This window comes from Centruroides vittatus, unplaced genomic scaffold (genome assembly GCF_030686945.1).
Source record: "Centruroides vittatus isolate TY-2023 unplaced genomic scaffold, ASM3068694v2 contig_975, whole genome shotgun sequence".
Classification (NCBI taxonomy): Eukaryota; Metazoa; Arthropoda; class Arachnida; order Scorpiones; family Buthidae; genus Centruroides; species Centruroides vittatus.
The window spans coordinates 553849-571948 of record NW_027122648.1 but is presented as its reverse complement, the minus strand read 5'-3'; the positions used below and the strand labels follow the sequence as shown (position 1 = coordinate 571948).

The window sequence follows — 18100 nt, the reverse complement described above, 5'->3', positions numbered from 1 at the left end:
ACAATTAAAAACAAGAATATCACGAACTGATTTTTGGACACTTGTGGATGAGAGAAAATATCCACTTGTAAAGGAAACTTTTCAAATGCTTGGATCGATTTACCTTTATAAAAGTGGCTTTTCGATAATGAAATTTTTAAAATCAAAGTTCAAATCCAGAATAACAAATGAGCATCTGAATGATTGTGACTCTTATGTAACACCTTATGTATCAGAGGTGTTACAGCAAGAGTCATACAAAAATTTTTAATTTTCTCGAGATAGACTAAAAGGTTGGGTACCGCGGGGTTAAGGTATCAGTCTATCACTCTGGTGGGCCTTGGAACGAATTCGAGGATTAAATTGATGATACATAAAAACAAATCTACTGTATTTTGGGAATGATGGAGATAGTTTGGTCGTTATCATCATCGATTAATTCATGATCATAAAATAGTGCAAAATAAATTTATCAAAATTGTAAACAAGCACATCTTGGGAAAAAGTTACATTATTCTATGCTTTTGACTGCTAAAGTAATAGTTTATGGTATAGTTAACTCAGTAATTTTCATGGATGGAGTAATATTACAAATGTATAAAGCTCGTACTTAACTAACCGACTTTCCCCTTATTGTGGATCTAGCGAATCGATAATTGGATTAGAAAAAATTCCCTTAATGCCCAAAGGCAGAAAGAACTAAAAATAACGAGCACAATTATTTATTGTAACATCGTTCAATGCCGAGCTACAATTTTCATTTATTTAATTTAAAATATATGCTTTCTACCACAAATTAGTAGTGTCTTGCCCCTGTACTGTACATCATACTTTTCCTCTTAGGAACAAAGTCATGTCGTCGTGTATCTAACTCCTTACAGGGAAAAATCTTTTAAATTGAAATAACGTGACTTTCGGTTTTCATCGGAAGTTCGTGTATAGTTAATCGGGCCTTCTGCCCCAAGGTTTCCATATCTGGTCTCACATTTTTTCTATCTAATTTCATTCTAGGGATTAAGGAAAGGCAGACGGATAACGGTGGGAATTTACAGGTCCACAATTTTTTCAAATTGCAGCTCAAAAAATAACTTTGTTCGTAACAAGTTAATAAGTTAAAATTGACAAACATTTCAACTGAAAATGAAATTTTTAGATTATATTAAAATAATAATAGACTTTACCAGCAAAAAACTAAGAAAACAACGGCATTTTATAAGGAATAAAATTATTCTATTTACGTTTAATAAATGTATATTATTTATCTGTTTGTTTGTAAATGCCAAAATATATAAATAGCATATAAAGAATTTATAATGTCTATCTTTTATTTACGATTGTTACGATGTAAACATTGACAACGTTATTTTAATGAATATTTTTGCCGGGGGACAAATAAAATATGTATAAAATATTTTTTTACGCTTTTAATTATATATTTCTCTCTAAAAATCTTACATTTTTATTTAAAAAATTGAGAAACTTACTCAAAATATTTATTAAATTTTTTAAAATTTCAAATTATTAAAAAAAAATCAAAACAAATTTAAATTACTTTCTTTCTTTATTTTTTAAAAATTGGATTTTAAATTTAAATTTATTTAACAAAAATTAAATAACTTATCAATCAACTTGGACCTTGTTTATACACAGGACTTATTAAACTGGTGAAGCTCTCATTAACAAAAAGAGGAAGTCCAAGATGACAATATAAAAACAAAAAGAATTTACTTATCAATCAATTTATTTTTGAAAATATCTTAGAAAATAATATGAAATTATTAATTTAAATAAAATTTTCCTTTATTAGATAATTTTCTTTTATTAAAACTATGAAATAAATCCTTTCCAAGTCACGTGTATATCTCAATATTCATTTACTTTGATCGGATTTTTTGGGAATAATCTTTAATTTCTTTTTCTTTTGGTCGGAAGAAAATTCGTTCAAGTTAATTTAATTTTTACACAGACTTTTTGGAAATTAAATCGAAAAATTGTTAAAATATCGATATTTTAATATTTATTTATTTTTTTTCTGTGAAATAAATGTTCAAACATGTGATTGAATTAATGTTTCTTACATTTAAAGAAAGGAAAGATGTAATTCCTTATATTTAAAGTAAGTAACCGAATGTCAGGGATTTGTTCTTAATTCTTCAAAGGAATGAGAATTTAACCGTTTATCAAAATTCTTAAATTTAATAGTTTAAAATCATAAAATTTTATATAATTTTAAATGTATATTGTTACCATCGGCAAATTTCAATCCGCAGGAAAGCTTTTATCCTTTGTTTTTTCTAAAGGAGTAAAGTTACTTTATGTAAGATTTTTCGAATAAATTTTAAACAAAATCTATTTTTGTTATTTTGTTACTTTAATTATTTAAAAAGCTAAGGTTTTGAATATCACATAATTCTAAAATATGATTTTATTCCTTTTAGTTAAGATGCTAATTATTTAAATTATCGTTATTAGGTCTTTTAAAGATCTACGTAAATGCCAGGCCCTGGCTAAACGATCTTTATCTTATGATGATCGAATATCGTATGATCTTCATCATTATATTTGTATTGAGTTTTGAATAAATCGAAAATTAATTTCGGGTTGAAAGAAATTCAGTCGTTGGAAAATGTAAATATCAATATTAAATTCTTCTTTAATAAAATGGTTTAAGGGAATGATTTTATACGGTTGAAAGGATGGAAATTTCGATTCGAGGGAATGTTTAAGCAACGTTTCCTTAGAATTATTTATACCGAATGTAAATTATATTTACAGGTGGATCTAAAAATACTTATTTGTAATTATAGATTTACTGTATATGAATAATAAATATACTTTGCATATTACTTTTAAAATACACATTTTAATTATGAAAAAATAATAAAAAATATATTTTCATTTGTAAAACGTTGATTTGATATTATAGAATTTCTGATAAGTCAAAGTTAAGTTAGTTCTTTAAAAGAATAAATTTTAATATTAATCTTATAGTCGCGTGAGACTAATGTTTGTGTATTATGCTACCGACTTAGTTGGATCTAATTATTAAAAGAAAAACGGTAGTCTTGATTTATCAGTTCTCTGATAGATCAATTAAAATTAGTCTTGTGATAGATCAGTCAAGTTCTCTGATTTTTATTAAATATGACTGTTAAAAGTGAAATTTCAATTAAAATATTAAAAGACCAATTTCAGAAGATTAATGTTTGCTAGTCCTTTAATGGATCAACCAAAGTTTTTTGAAGTTAACTTGATATATCAAGAAACAAACCGCTTGTTCTAATTATCAGGGGATAAATCTTGGCTTGATTCATCTATTAAGTTCTCTGATCGTTTATCCTCTGATAATAAGACTAAGAAGATTGATCTTTTGATTTTAGCTTGATCTCCACCTAATTACCAAAAATTATACGTTGGTTTTATCTATCAGTTTTCTAATTAATTAGATTAAGCTGCGGTTGAATTTTTGAATAAAACAAGTTTTAATCCTCTAAAACATCAATCAAGCAAAGATTGGAAGAGTTTTCTTACTCAAAAAACAAATAGACTATAAAAAAGTAAATTATATCGTAAAATTAATAAAATTATTATCTTAATGATAATAATAATAATCAACTCTTGATATTTTTAAAATATTTTTTCTAGAGCTGTCAAAGATTGGATCATCTTCAATCATATTTAGCCAATGAAGGAAATCATAGCAATACCTTGCCTTTGTTTTCTTTATGAACTAAAGATTTTCTTGCATGGGAGACAAGAAGTATGTTCACTTTTCGATTGATATCGTAGCTATTTTATTTAGTTACTTTCGCGAACATTTGTTTCCACTAAAAGTTCTCCTCCACCTCATGTCGGTTATTCTTTTGACCTCTTGATTTTGCTAAGGAGACTCACTCCTCTACATCCCATTTGTGAGTGTACAACTTTGCTCTGGCAAACTTGTTCATCTGGATATCTCCTTTTTGAGCACAAATGGTGTCTATCATCTCTCCTTCAGGAATCTGTTATCTTTATTTCGAAGACCAAACTCCTAAAGTAACTTCTTGTGACAGTATACAAATGATCTTTAGACTTTTGCTCCTACTTCAATGTAAAGTCAACTTTCTAATACTGATTACAATCTTGTATTAAAAATAATTGAAACAAAATAGACAATAACATATTCTTTATTTCTTTTAAAGAAATATATTTATACAATCGTTGTTTCAATCACAAAATGGCATAGAAAATTATAATTTAGACTTTCTAAATTTCTGATTAAACATTATAAATGTACATAAACATGTAGATAACATATTTCATAAATTGTTTATTAATCCACCAACCTTTATATACTGTAGCATCAACCAGCTTATAACATCGAATTTACATGATATTTAGAATAAATACAGTAAAATATATACAACAAATCTATTCCTAAAACAAAAAATATACATATCTATACTGTATCTTACTACTTCATGTTTTTTTTTAATGAATAATTTCAGTTAAATCCACATTTTTAAAAATTTTTAAACATTAAATTTTATAAATGTACAATTACAATTTTTTATAAAATACAAAAATACAATAATTAATGTAACTTTCATTTTAAAAAATTGATTTTACAATTTATCGTTAAATTCTAGTTTTTTAACTACTGTATTTTTTATTTTTAAAATTATATAATAATTTAATTTTAATTAAAAATCTTTTAATTTATTTTATAAATATTGGTTTATATAATATAAATTTTAAATATTATTATTTTTTATAAATAAAATTTATATTTGAATATATAAAAATTTGTAAATTATTTTATTAATGATTTACAAATAAAATTAATTGATAAAAAATTCAGATTTGTTTCAAAAATACATTTTTAAATTTTAATAAATTTTATTGATTTTTCTCTCCACTTAAAATTGATTTATTTAATATTTTAATATTATTGGATTTATAAACTAAAACACGTTTAACTTTTTATATTAATTTATTGAAAAACTTTTCAGAAAAACATTCAATAAAGTTAGTTTCCTTGGAGATTTTTCCTTAAAACAAAGTCTAAAAAATCATTCTAAACAACTGAAAATTCCAAGCATTTCAAGCACGAAATTCAACATTGATTTTCAATTAAAGTTATTTTTAAAAAAAGAAAAGAAAAATTAAAAATTTAATTAAAATAATTGAGGCACTATTAGATTTTTTTCAAACTAAACATGACTTTATAAAATTAATTTTTTTTAATAAATCATTTAAAAAAAACAAAAACGGAGATTGTTTTCAGTTAATGATTTACTGTTCCTCCTGTAACAGTTTTACTCCTTCTATACAATTTTCTTCTTACAGATTTGCTTAATCTTGTTGTCATTTTCTCTTTTTTCTCTCCAACTTCTTCTCCATTACACGGTTTATTACCTTCTTCATTATCGAGTTTGTCGTTAAGAGGAAGTGGAGTTGGTCCTTGGATTGATAACGATCTCAAAAGAGTGGGACGACGAAAACATAGAGGAGATACGATATTCTTAACATCGACACTTGCCGGATCTGCCTGATAAGCTAATGCGTTCATGATCACGTGATCGGGAACCACCCTCAGAGGATGAATCTCTTGCATCAATACACCGGCGGGTATCTTATAGAAATCTATATACTCGATAAAATCTGTCATTATCTCTCTCAAATCACTGTTTGGTTCGGTTTCACAGTAACGCCTGCCCCAATTTAATACTGCGTGAAATTTTGATAAATTATCCGCTTGTAGTTCCTCACGCGAGAGTATTAATCTGACTACGTGTTCTGGCAAAAGTGCGAAGCTTCCCAAACTTAACACATCATTACCGTGTAGATCTACGAATTCGAGAACCTATTCAAAAGAATTTATTGTTAATTTATACAGAAATATTAAATAGTCAATAAGAATTAATTTAAATAATTAGTAAGAGGGCAGCAAAATTCATGAATAATCAGTAAGAATTTAAATTTACAATTTAAAAACCCCATTAAGATTCAATACGGTCGGTTAGAAGCAATCGATCTATGTAAAGCTAGCAGAAGCAGCTACTAAGAGATAATTGGAACGATCAGTAAGAGACAATGGAAATAATCTGCAACAGACAGTGGAAATAATTAGTAAGACTATGAAAACGAAACAATAAGCAAGAGGCATTACTAACAAGATAATAGAAACACCTATTAGGAGACAATAGAAACAACTAGCAAAACACGTGCAAAAAATCAGCACAATAAATAAAATATAAATTTTACAGATGTTTGTTGTCAGTGTTGGTTTTTTTTCGCTGAGTTTTTTCCAAAATTCGAAAAGAAAACAAACACAAGAGTTTATAAGATAATTAAAAATGTATAACATAGTAAAAATCGCCATAAATATTATCTGTATATTTTTTAAATAAAAATTCCAGCTTTTTATTTCAATTTTTAATGGAAATTGAACTTAACGATAAACATATTAACAGGATTTATCTTAATTTTATTACAGAATAATCTATTTAAGTCGACAATCGCAATAGAATTGTTAGCAATTCGTGTTGCTAGCAAACGGCAAAAAGTATAACCAGGAATTACATTAATTCCATTGGCAAAAATAGATACTAAAAATAAATCAGCTGGGCTGCTGGATGCAGAAAAATGTTTCTAAGTTGATCATGGAACTCGAACTCGTTTACAAAGATTAATGTGTGGAAACAGCAAAGTGAAATGCTTAAGGCAAAAATTGTGTTACCGACACTCGATGTTTACTTCACCGTCTCCCTAGAGGCATCTACATCATTACAACTTGAAATGATTAAACAACATTACACAACAAATTTTCTTTAATAACTCGTTTAAGAGTTGGTCTTTAATAATTGATTACAATAAGAGGGGAAAAAAGGTTACCTTTTGCAATAAAGACTTTGTGCATTTGTATTGTATATATCTCTCGGCCGAAGCCATTAATGCACAGACTGTATCTACCGTGATGCAACATTGAACAAATCCCATGCAAGCTTTTCTTAATTCTTCCAAGCCATAATAATCTGCTGCATTCATTAAACCTGAAAAGAATGAATTGTTTATTAAGTATGATTAACAAATGTAAATATCATTACCTTAAAAGGTTTTTTCATTGCTATTAATTTGTTACATTAGCATATATTTTGGTTTGTTAATTAATTTAAGCTTTTAAAAGTAAATTTGTTAAATATCTTATTAATAAAATTAAAAATAGCTCAGGTTTATATTGAGTCACAAAATTTTACTTTATTTTATAATTGTTTACATACTTTTTAAGTAATTTTTTTATATTATTATTAAAGCTCTCCGTCTTGTGGATAAAATTTATATTTTTGAAATTGAGCTGTGTAACTACACAATTAAAATGCTCATAATAAAACTGTATATCCTCAATTAAAATGCTCTTGTAATAAAGTTATGAATTCATAATTACAGTCAAACCTCGGTTTTCGAACATAATTCGTTCGTAAAAGTTGTTTCGAAAACCAAAACAAATTTTTTCCATAACAAACAATATAAAACAGATTAATTCGTTCCCTACCCCAAAATAAAGCCATTTTTTTAGCATAGTTAGTTGTATTTCATGCTAAAAATACTTACAAATGCAATGTAATATTATATATAATATAATACTGTATATATACAGTATACAAGTAATAAACTTTTGTTATTTAATTTGACTTAAGGATCTTTAAAGACGAATTCTTCGATGCCATTTATGTAGCGTGAATGTCAATTAACGAGACTTTTATTCATTAATGTGATTTAAATCGGAATTAGTAACGTCCCCGCATGCGCATTAAAAATCTAATTTAAATAGCAACGTCGTCGATGATTCGTGTGACGACGTCTAATGAGGCGGGCGATCTCGGCGCCACTAACGTCTGAATCGGTAGTTCCGTCGCTGATTGGTCGATAATAAACTTTCTTTTTTTAATTATGGCGCAATTTATGTGCAATAGAATTTCTATTCCACATTTTTTAATATCTTTCCTATCTGTCAAAACATGAAGGTTGCTATTTTTATTTTCAAATTAATGTCAAATTTCCATTAAAGGTAATTGAAGTTTGGTGCATTAAATAAAAAAATTTCTTTAAAAAAATTACAAATTTCAATTAAAATATAAATATTTTAAGAATAATTATTTTATTTTTATGATAACAATCGATAATAATGGATGAAAACTTGTTATTAGTACGAACAATCTCCGTGGATTTCTTCTGATAATCACGCTAATTATAATTTAATGGGCAATCTAAGGTACTCTTTGATTAAAAATTGAAGAAGTTTGAATAATTTACTATAAACATACAACTTTTTTCCCCCCATTAATCCATTAAATAAAGCATCACAAGCAAAAAAAAAAAAAAAAATTAAAGAATATATATATATAATTTATTTTTATTTATTTATTTATTTCTAATGAATAATTAAATCTTAATTAAACTATTAGAAGATTAAAGAAAAAATATATTAAATATTCCAAGAAAATGTATTTATTTATTTAATAATTGCTGTATTTTTAAAAACATATTTCTAAGTGATTTTTTTCCTCCTTTCTTTTTTTCGAAAAAAGGAAATGTTTAAAAATAATCTAAAGCGTGACGGACAGACAGTGAAAACAATAAATGACTTTGCCGTTGCTGTTTTTATCTGTTCGTCACGTTCTTGACTATATATATATATATATATATATATATATATATATATATATATATAAAAGAAATCGTTTGATATTTTTGCTTTATCTGTCCGTCACGCTTTCTAAAATATTTTTATTTAATAATTGTAGACAAGGATGAAGTTTTAGCTTTAAAAATTACATTTTAATTATATTTAATTTTTACTACAATTTTAAAAAATAGTAATATTTTTAATATAAGAATTAAATAAAAAAACTCAACAACTTGGCCTTTGCTTAACATGCTTCTTTACTCAATTATTAAATTTTTTACGATTTTTATGAGTAATTTACCATAAAAATTAAATTTATAAAAGATACGAAACTCAAAATTATGTATATTTTACAGTAAATTGCCGTAATATCAGTATTTTTTCTGTAAGAATATTGCCAAAGCTATGAAAAAAATATATAAAAAAATTGTTTATTTAAATATAACATCAAAAATTGAAATATTAAATTTCGTAAAATATATATAGAAAATGTAAATTATTAATATATATCATTAAAAATTAGTCTTTAAATTTAAATAAATTTTAGGCAAAAATAACGCTAGATGAGATTTACCTCGTTATAACGATTATAGTCTCGAACAGAAAAATATTTCGCTATAAAACATGGATATTTACGATAAATTTTGCTGAAATATCATATTATGATTTCGTTTTCATGTTTAAAAAATATTTTAAAGGAAATTTAGGGTAAATAGGAACATCAAATTACGAATATCCCTACCGTGTGAAATAAGGCACATTCTGGAGCGATGTAACATTCGTTGTAACCACTTTTTATAGAAAATAAATTCGATATTGCATATATTTATATGCAATAAGTTTAAATTTAAATTAAATTCTAATTTCATTTTCTGCAAAAATCAGTGTAAGAATTTTTCATTTAATTTTGTACCTTTTAATATTAATATACGAATTGCATTTTTTTAATATTAAAATTAAAGTAAAATTATGGAAATTAGAAAGAAAATGTTGTTAAATTGTAAATTACATAATTAAATAATATTAAATTTTCATACATGGAACAGGAAGAAGGAAGAAAAATTACATAAAAATGCAATCCTTAATCATTCCCCCCTTCCTTTTTTATTAATTCAAAACAATTTTATAAATCGTCCAATTATAAATAAAGAAATTTAATTAAAATACGAAAGAAAATCTCCAAAATATGATGTTTTTTATTTATTCCAAATCATATTTACACGTTCACTAAATCATTCAACGATTCAATTAAATATATAATTTAATTCTTTAACTTAATTATTGTAACGAATGTGTAATTTGTATGTAATAAGATTAAATAGCGAAATATAATTAATCATTTAAATTAAATGTCAATATTATTACACTTTCGTGTTACAAAAATTATTTTTGTGAAAATTTTCGTAAGTTTTGCCGAATCCAATTACCAAAAAAGCAGTCAAGAAATTTGTTTAAATTTTTTTTTTCGGTAAATGCACGTGGATAATGGCGGGGGATGTCTCCCGGGAGATTGACCCCTACGAACGTGAAGAAAATCCGGGAAAGTTCACACGGCCAGCCTATTGGAGAGGCGCGAACCCACGATAGTGTTTGTCGTGGGTTCCACTCGTTCACTAGTAGGCTTTTTCCTATTTAACAAGTTTCAAAAAACACCTCGAAAAAGTTTGATACAAATTACAAATTTTATTACTTTTATTGGTAAATTTGTAATTTTTGTAATTATTTTTAAATATAATAAAAATGTTGTAAAAACAGCACTGTTTTCATTTAAAAGACTTTTAAATTTTTTTAGATATTTAATGATATTTTTAGATAGAATTTTGAACTTTTTACTTGTAGATTATCATAATTTTTAGTGATATTTTAATGCTATCGATTGATATAGAATAAAACTTTATTTAGTCGTATTATTGATATAATCTTCCTTTCTTTTGGTTATTTCTTACAAGCAAATGACAGGTGTGCAAGGAATTCTTAGAATTTTTATCTTAATGACGATGCATATAACAGCTCTGGTATTTAGAGTCGACTGTATTTTTATACAAGAATCTTTGTGTTTTTTTTTTTTTTTTTTTTTTTGAAAAATGCAATCACCATCCTTCCTTATAAACGCAATTAAAATTAATTCTAATCATCATATTAATTAAGTTTTACTTTTATTTTATAGACGTTCATCAGGTTTTATTGATTGAAATGTCGTTGCACCCCTTGATTCTTGTAGTGGACTCGATTGTTTATAAAGTATAATGTCGAGTGAATTGCTGTCTATTATATAAATAATCGATTGTTAGTCGAGAAAATGGTTTTTGTTTCTTTATTTATTTAATCATAAATGTAGGGAGGGAAGAAAACAAAGGTAGGAGCATTTTTCTCTATTTTTGTTTTCCTCCCAGTATAGATGATACATCGAAGACATGATTTATTCAATTTCTTCTTGTACAAAATTGAAAAACTGGGGATTATTTTCTTAATATTTTAATGTTTTCGGATAAAATTATACGAATTTAAGTGAAAGTAATCGCTATACTTTCTCTTTTTTTACGTTTAAAAAGTCACGAATTTTGTATTATGCAGTTAAATTTATCTTACTGCAATGCGATTTAATGCGATTTTAGAAGACGTGATAAGAAATATCTCTTGTGCTTTTTTGGTCTAAGATGTAAATATATATATAAAAGTAAAATTTAAAAAATAATAATAACTGATCACGTGTACATGCGTCACACGAGGATATGTACAGTACTTTAAAGACATTTGTGAATGCTCTCAATCGGCTTAAATGTCCTTATAACAAGACAAAGAATTCCCCGAGAATATTGGATATAGTAATTCATTTTGTTCTTAAGTTACAATCACTTACTTGACCATCAAGCAAACAGAAATAGAAGAAAAATACATAAAAGTAAAGTGCGTCGTTTCTAAAATCGAAAACTGAATTTATCGTTTTATTTTCGAATATTCTTGCGTATAGTAAATAAAATTTAGAGTAATTTCTTGTTTTTATATTCAATTTTCTTACCTAAAAGTGTCCTGGCTTGCAAAGTAACGCATCCTGTGTGTATGTATTCGATCATCTGACGGAAGATGTCAGGTTCAAATTCTTCTACAATTAAGGTTTGATGAGCATTTATTGGTGCCTAGGAAAGAATTTAAAAGGAATAAAATGTTTATTAGAAAATTCACATAATTCTTGTTGTAAGTTGATTAAAATGTCAGCATTCACAGCTATATTGTGTCGTTTGTAGTATAGATACACAGTGATTTTTTCGATCAACTTGTCCTGAATATAAGTATTTTTAACGGAAAATAAATAAATAAATAAATTTTATTTTTTGAAAGAAGAAAGTATATTCCAGCTTTCTCTTTGGGCGAAAGTAAACTTATTTCAACGTTTTTCTTAAATAATTGAACACATCAGGATTGTTTTTCGTGGATTTTAGCGATAAAATCTTACCAGAGTACCATAAATATAAATCTAATTGTAAAAGAATATTATACAATACCTACCATAATTATATCGATTTATATATGTTTTTATATGAATTTTAAAAATGTTTTTATGTATTTTACGTTCACATTTTTAGTTTAAAATATTTTAAAATAACTACAAATTTATTATTTTTAATGGACCTTGTTATTTATTTATTTTATATATTTTTTTTATGGGAGCGACGATTATTGTCTTCGTGACATCGCCTGTAAAAATAAATAAAATTTGACGTTTATTCTCCTTTTTTTCAATGAAAGTATTGAATTTTTTAACCGAAAATAAACTATTTAAGTTCTATAAATAAATTTCTATTTTGTTTTTTTTAATTTACCATATTATATTTGGTTTTAAAAAATTTAAACGTATTTTATAATTTTTTACCGACCAAAGTAAATATATTCGAATTTTTTCAGCAAAATATTTGACATGTCATAACTTTTTCAACGAAAATAAACTCGAAACGACCAATTGTTCTAAATAATTAAACATATTCCAGCTATTTTATAAAGAAGTTTAACATGTTACAACCATTTAAAAAAGAAATTTTAACATATTTCATAGATTTTTTTTTTCAACGAAAATAAATATATTCTAATTTTCCCAACGAAATTCTAAATACATATACATCCATACTTTTTCTGACCAAAATAAATTTACTTCAGCACTTTTTCTAAGTAGTTAAACACGTTCAAAGCTATTTTAAAAAATGAATTCGAGTATATATTTTAAATTTTTTCAACAAAAGCAAACTTAACTCCACCGCATTTTTTCATAAAACACATTCCAATAGCTTTCTTTCAACGAAGTAAACATACTCCAAAGAATTACTTCATTAATAATAACGTTTAACACGATTATAGTTGCAAATTCTCAGTCAATTAATTTGTTTCTTCTTAATAACTTAATTAAAATTTCTAATAATAATAAGCGAATTTTGAAAATATGTTAAAATAAAAATCTTGACGTAAAATTAATTAAAAGTAAAATAATTCGTGCGTTGCTTTTAATTAAAAATGACACCTTAACATAATTATAATTGAAAAATCTCGTTCTTGCGATTTATAAAAAAAAAGTACACAAAAAGTGCATTTATTCCTGACAAATTACTTAATTATCTTAAATTGATAACTTTTAAAATAAATGTATACAAAATTTTTAACGAAAGTTAACGCCGTTTACTGATATATTTAACGGGCCAAACGTAACTATATTTGATATGGTGACATTCCAGAACGTGAATCCTATATGTGGAGATATGTCCCTCCATCTTGCATCGAAGTGTATGACTAAAGTTACTGTCGCTGTTGTTGTGATATGACAAAAGTATTGAGCATCTCATTATCTCTGGGCCGTTATAGAGCATCTGTGACAGTCCAGAGATATTAGAACTAGCTTCTTTGAAGTATAATGGATAAATGTGGCTGTAAATCCACAACAGACTCTAACTTCAGGCGAATATAGCTAGTAAAACTAGAAAACATTCTGTGAGAATTTTTTATGGCCCAATCGCGACAGTTATGAATGAATGTTCATTGTTTCACTAAGGTGAAGATAAACTTCGTCATTCCTCAAGGATATTTCGTGGCCATGACACATCTATTTTCACTCTGGCGAGGGAATCAATGCAAAGATCAATGGGGTTTCTTTATCGACGACAAGCAGCCACTGGTTGTGGCTAATCTTAGTTTGTTGACTCTCCCGGATTACCGAGAAACTTCCAGAATTTGGAAAAACTTTTTAAAAATTCTTCGACTTCCGAATTGAAGCCTATTTACTCTACAAGACTCCTGTATTTACTCTACAAAACGATCAGCTCTTTGTATATATATTAAGGCAGACCAAATAATAGAAGAGAGAACTTTGATATTGTTAAGAGTAAAAATTGTCAAATATTTCGAAACTGTTTACTCCTGGTATGAAAAACTCTGGGAATCAACACTCGGGAGTTGGCAAGCTTAGATTAATCTTACACGAATAACAATGTACAAACTTTCTCAGTAGACTACCATTCACATTGTGCCATAGGATGAATTCAACTGTGGCTGAATTCCCAGACGTCGTTTCCTCAAATCGATAGATTCTTTTCCTTAAAGCTTGCGGGGTAAATAAACCACAGGATAATTTCTTACGACAATGAAATTCCCGAAGTGCAGCCACAGCATTGCTGTTGTTGGCATGAAACAGTTTCACAAGGCACTCGAGTTCCAGTAAGATGATGGTCATCATAGCTGAAGCACTTAGCTGAAACACGTGCGTTTATGAAAATCTTTAGCAAAAGTGTCATGATGAGTTATAGAAACAAGTTTTTTGCGGAAATGTCTTCAGTCTGTCCTGAAATATCACAATACCTATTTGGTAGCATTTGGACCTCTAAATATCACTCTAGATCAGCGGTTCCCAACCAGTGGTCCGCAAGAACTAAAATATGGTCCGCGAAAGATTTAAAACATTTATTCATTTTAAATTATTATCCCCACATTGATACAAACTGAATTTAATTTTTACTAAAAATGTTATGTTTTCTATTATAATAGTACAGTTAAAGCATGTTATTCTTGAGTTTAACGATTACTTATGTTAAAAGTTTTGATTAAAGTTTATTTTTAGATTGATACAGTTTTTTTTCTTAAACCTTGTGGTCCCTGCTAACAACAATGAAACCCAAGTGCTCCCGGGTCAAAAAAAGGTTGGGAACCGCTGCTCTAGATCAATGGTTCCCAAAGTGGGCGCTACCCCTTCCCCCATGTGCGGTGAGTAAATCTAGGGGCGAAAAGAAGCAAGTAGGCAGCAGGGGCGCTGGAGTCAGGGCACTGAACGGTAACCATAGGCGAAGATTGGGGGTCACTGACAACCTTTTCCTTTCTCTATTAAAACAGGTAAGAAGAAACATTGCGTTTAATGATTTTCATATACGGAAAACAATGTACCGTAAGAACACAGAATGTGAAGTTCATAGAAAAGTTTCTTCAAGAATATCTCCAAGCCTTTTTCAAACAAGGGAAAATGGATTAGGGGCGTTGGGGTACGGTTGGGGGCGTTGGATATTAGTTTATAGAACCAAAGGGGGATGGCTCAAAAAAGTTTAGGAATCACTGCTCTAGACAGTGTTGAACAGCGGTAGGCTTACTTTAGTTACGATTATCTAGTATACTCAATTTTTCACGAAAATAAACTTACTTTAAGACTTTTTAAAGCAAATAAACGTATTTTATGTAAATATATTCCATAAGAATTTAGACATATTAATTTTTTCAAGAAAAATAATGCAACCTAACTCCAACGAAATTTTAAATATATTCTTACGTTTTTCATCGACAATAAGCTTATTTTAACACATTTTTAATTAATTAAACACGTTCCATCTAACTTTTAAAGAATTTAAACAAATTTTCCAAAATTTCTACGTAAATATACAGTATACATTTTAAATTTTTTAATAAAATTTTAAATTTATTTTACTTTTTCGACGCATTTTTAAAAAGTAATTAAATATATTCTAAAGGAAAAGCATTTAAAAATATTTCATTAATTTTTTTCAACGAAAACAATTCTATTTAAAACAAAACAAAACAACAAAAAAAGAGTTAAGCGATTGTAAGGCTCTCTTTCAACGATTAATGCTATTAACTAATGAGAAAATTGTGTTTTTATGAAACAGAGAATGGGCTTTATTGATATTGATATTGATAATATATCCTTTTCAATAACAGACGTTTTTGGATATATTCAAGAAGAAAAAGTACTAGCAAAATCTAATAAAATGACAAAGAAGGAGTGAAGAAATTCATTCTAAATCCGTTGTCACGTAAGAATGACATCACCTGAGCTCGATTTGATCGAAAAGAAATAAAACAGGATTTAAATTCCCCCTAAAAAAATCCTGATTTTTTCCCTATTATTTTTCTCACGTTAACAGTGTCAATTTTCAGTAATTTAAAAAAAAAATTCCTGAAGTAGAACTGAAACAATAAAATCATCTAGAAAATTACGAAAGAAATTGAGGAATAATAAATTTAGAATTTTATTATTATTTTGTATACGAAACATTAATAGTGTAAAGAAATATAAAATTTAAAATATGAAAATAACACAGAAATTTGTAAGATATGAACATTAAATAATGAAACAATTTAGAAGATAATGATAATTCTAAAATTGTTAAGTTGAACTTAACTTTGAGAAGCAATTAGTGTAACTAAAAATAAATTTAACATAATTGGACACTTTAAAATCGATCAAAATTAATTTAGTACACAGATTATTTTCTACTTTAACGCAAATCTTATCATAAAGGAACCAACATACGGCTTGTATTACGGGTCCTATCACGCAGGCCATTTGTATGTATTAAAGAAACCTATCGCAGGGCCTGTCACATTTACGGGCCCCTCAAAAACATTTACTAGAGCTATTCATTCTATTGTTTCTTGTGTAAAAAGACTTATTTTGATAGAATTTAATTATTTAAAAAATAAGCATATAATAATTCTTTTAACATTTTTATTTTTCTTTCCTCTTATATATATTAATTATAACTTATATAAGAGAAAGAACTGTTAGAAATTTTATGTAGAACATAAAAATTCTGATTGTTTACATATACAAGTATTATCTATTAGTTATATTAAAATGTAAACATGTACTTATTTATTCAAATTTAATTGTTTAAGCTGCAATTTTCAAATTGCAGACACATAAATTCCCATTGGCGACTGTCTGACTGTCCTTTCTTAATCTCGAAAATGGAGTTAGATAGATGAAAGTCGAGACCAGATATGAAAAGCTTAGGGATCTGGAGGCCCCGATTAACTATATATAAACTTCCAGTTTGGAAAGATAGTCATATTATTTTAATTCAAAAATTTTCTCCAGAACTGAGTTAGATAGAGGATCAGAATGACTATTGTTAACAGGAAAAGTGTAGTGTACAGGGGCAAAGCACTACTCAAATCGAGAGCATATATTTTAAATTAAATAAATTAAAAATTCTAGCACCACATTATGACGATGTTACAATAAATAATTGCTCGTTATATAAATATTTTGCAGTTCGTTTTATTTTACCGCATCCTTCATCCATCTTTGTAAAAAGATTAATATCTGACACAAGTTAGTGGACCTGTGATCCTGATGTTGCCAGGCTCAAAAATTATTTATAGGAAATTTACAAGGTATTATACATTTATATCGATATACGCTGTGCTCTAAAAACCTTTTATTATGGCTTTATCTTATTTTTAGTATTTGATTTGTATGAACCGCTTTGAAATCACTCGTTGGAGCCACAGAACTAAAAAAATGCATCATATAATTATTGTACAATGTATTATGCGTCAAAAATTCGCACGGTATACGTCTGAGATGCATTTGACATACCATAAAATTTGTAAATTCCAAGTATTATTATTAATATATTATTAAATTAATGAACATTTATGCTGTAATAAATAGGATGGCCAAAAAAGCAGTTAACCATTATAAAGACTAAGTTGTAATCGTATTCAAATATTTAATTACTTATAGTTAAAACTGCTAAACAAAAAACAAACTCATTTTGAAAATACGAATTACAAAGCTTTAACAAATTAAATAATAACTTTAATATATATTTTTTTAAAGACAAAACACAGTTAACTATACTAAAATATCAATACATGGTGGCTCAATCACCATGTATTAATATTTTATTATATTAATATATTAATGCATGTTTCATTAGTTCATAAAATGTAAAAAGAAAAAGTGCATCAACAACGAAGCAGTTCATACAGTGCAACAAATGTTTTTAATAATTGTGCATATGTTAAATATAGATTTAGATTTCTGTGAAATATTTAAAATAAATCTTTTAGAAATACTGTAAGCTTTCTGAAAGTGCTTTCGTTTTGTTAGAGTAGTGCATACTACAGCAGCTCTATCTGTACAACTATGTGCATCCCTCATTTTGTGTGGAGACGATTGTC

The 18100-nt window shown here is 26.9% G+C and overlaps 1 protein-coding gene across 2 annotated transcripts in view; it reads right to left on the bottom strand.

The window, feature by feature from the left end:
• Positions 1-5207: 5207 nt before the first annotated feature.
• Positions 5208-18100, bottom strand: part of LOC136985634 (serine-enriched protein-like) — a 34697-nt gene continuing 21804 nt past the window's right edge. For both annotated transcript variants that reach the window (XM_067282953.1, XM_067282954.1), the window contains exons 4-6: positions 11667-11784; positions 6856-7013; positions 5208-5824 (exon numbers count right to left, since the gene is read on the bottom strand). In XM_067282953.1, the coding sequence (XP_067139054.1) occupies positions 5246-5824; positions 6856-7013; positions 11667-11784 (855 nt within the window). In that variant the 3' untranslated portion in view covers positions 5208-5245. The remainder of the gene's footprint in view (positions 5825-6855; positions 7014-11666; positions 11785-18100) is intronic.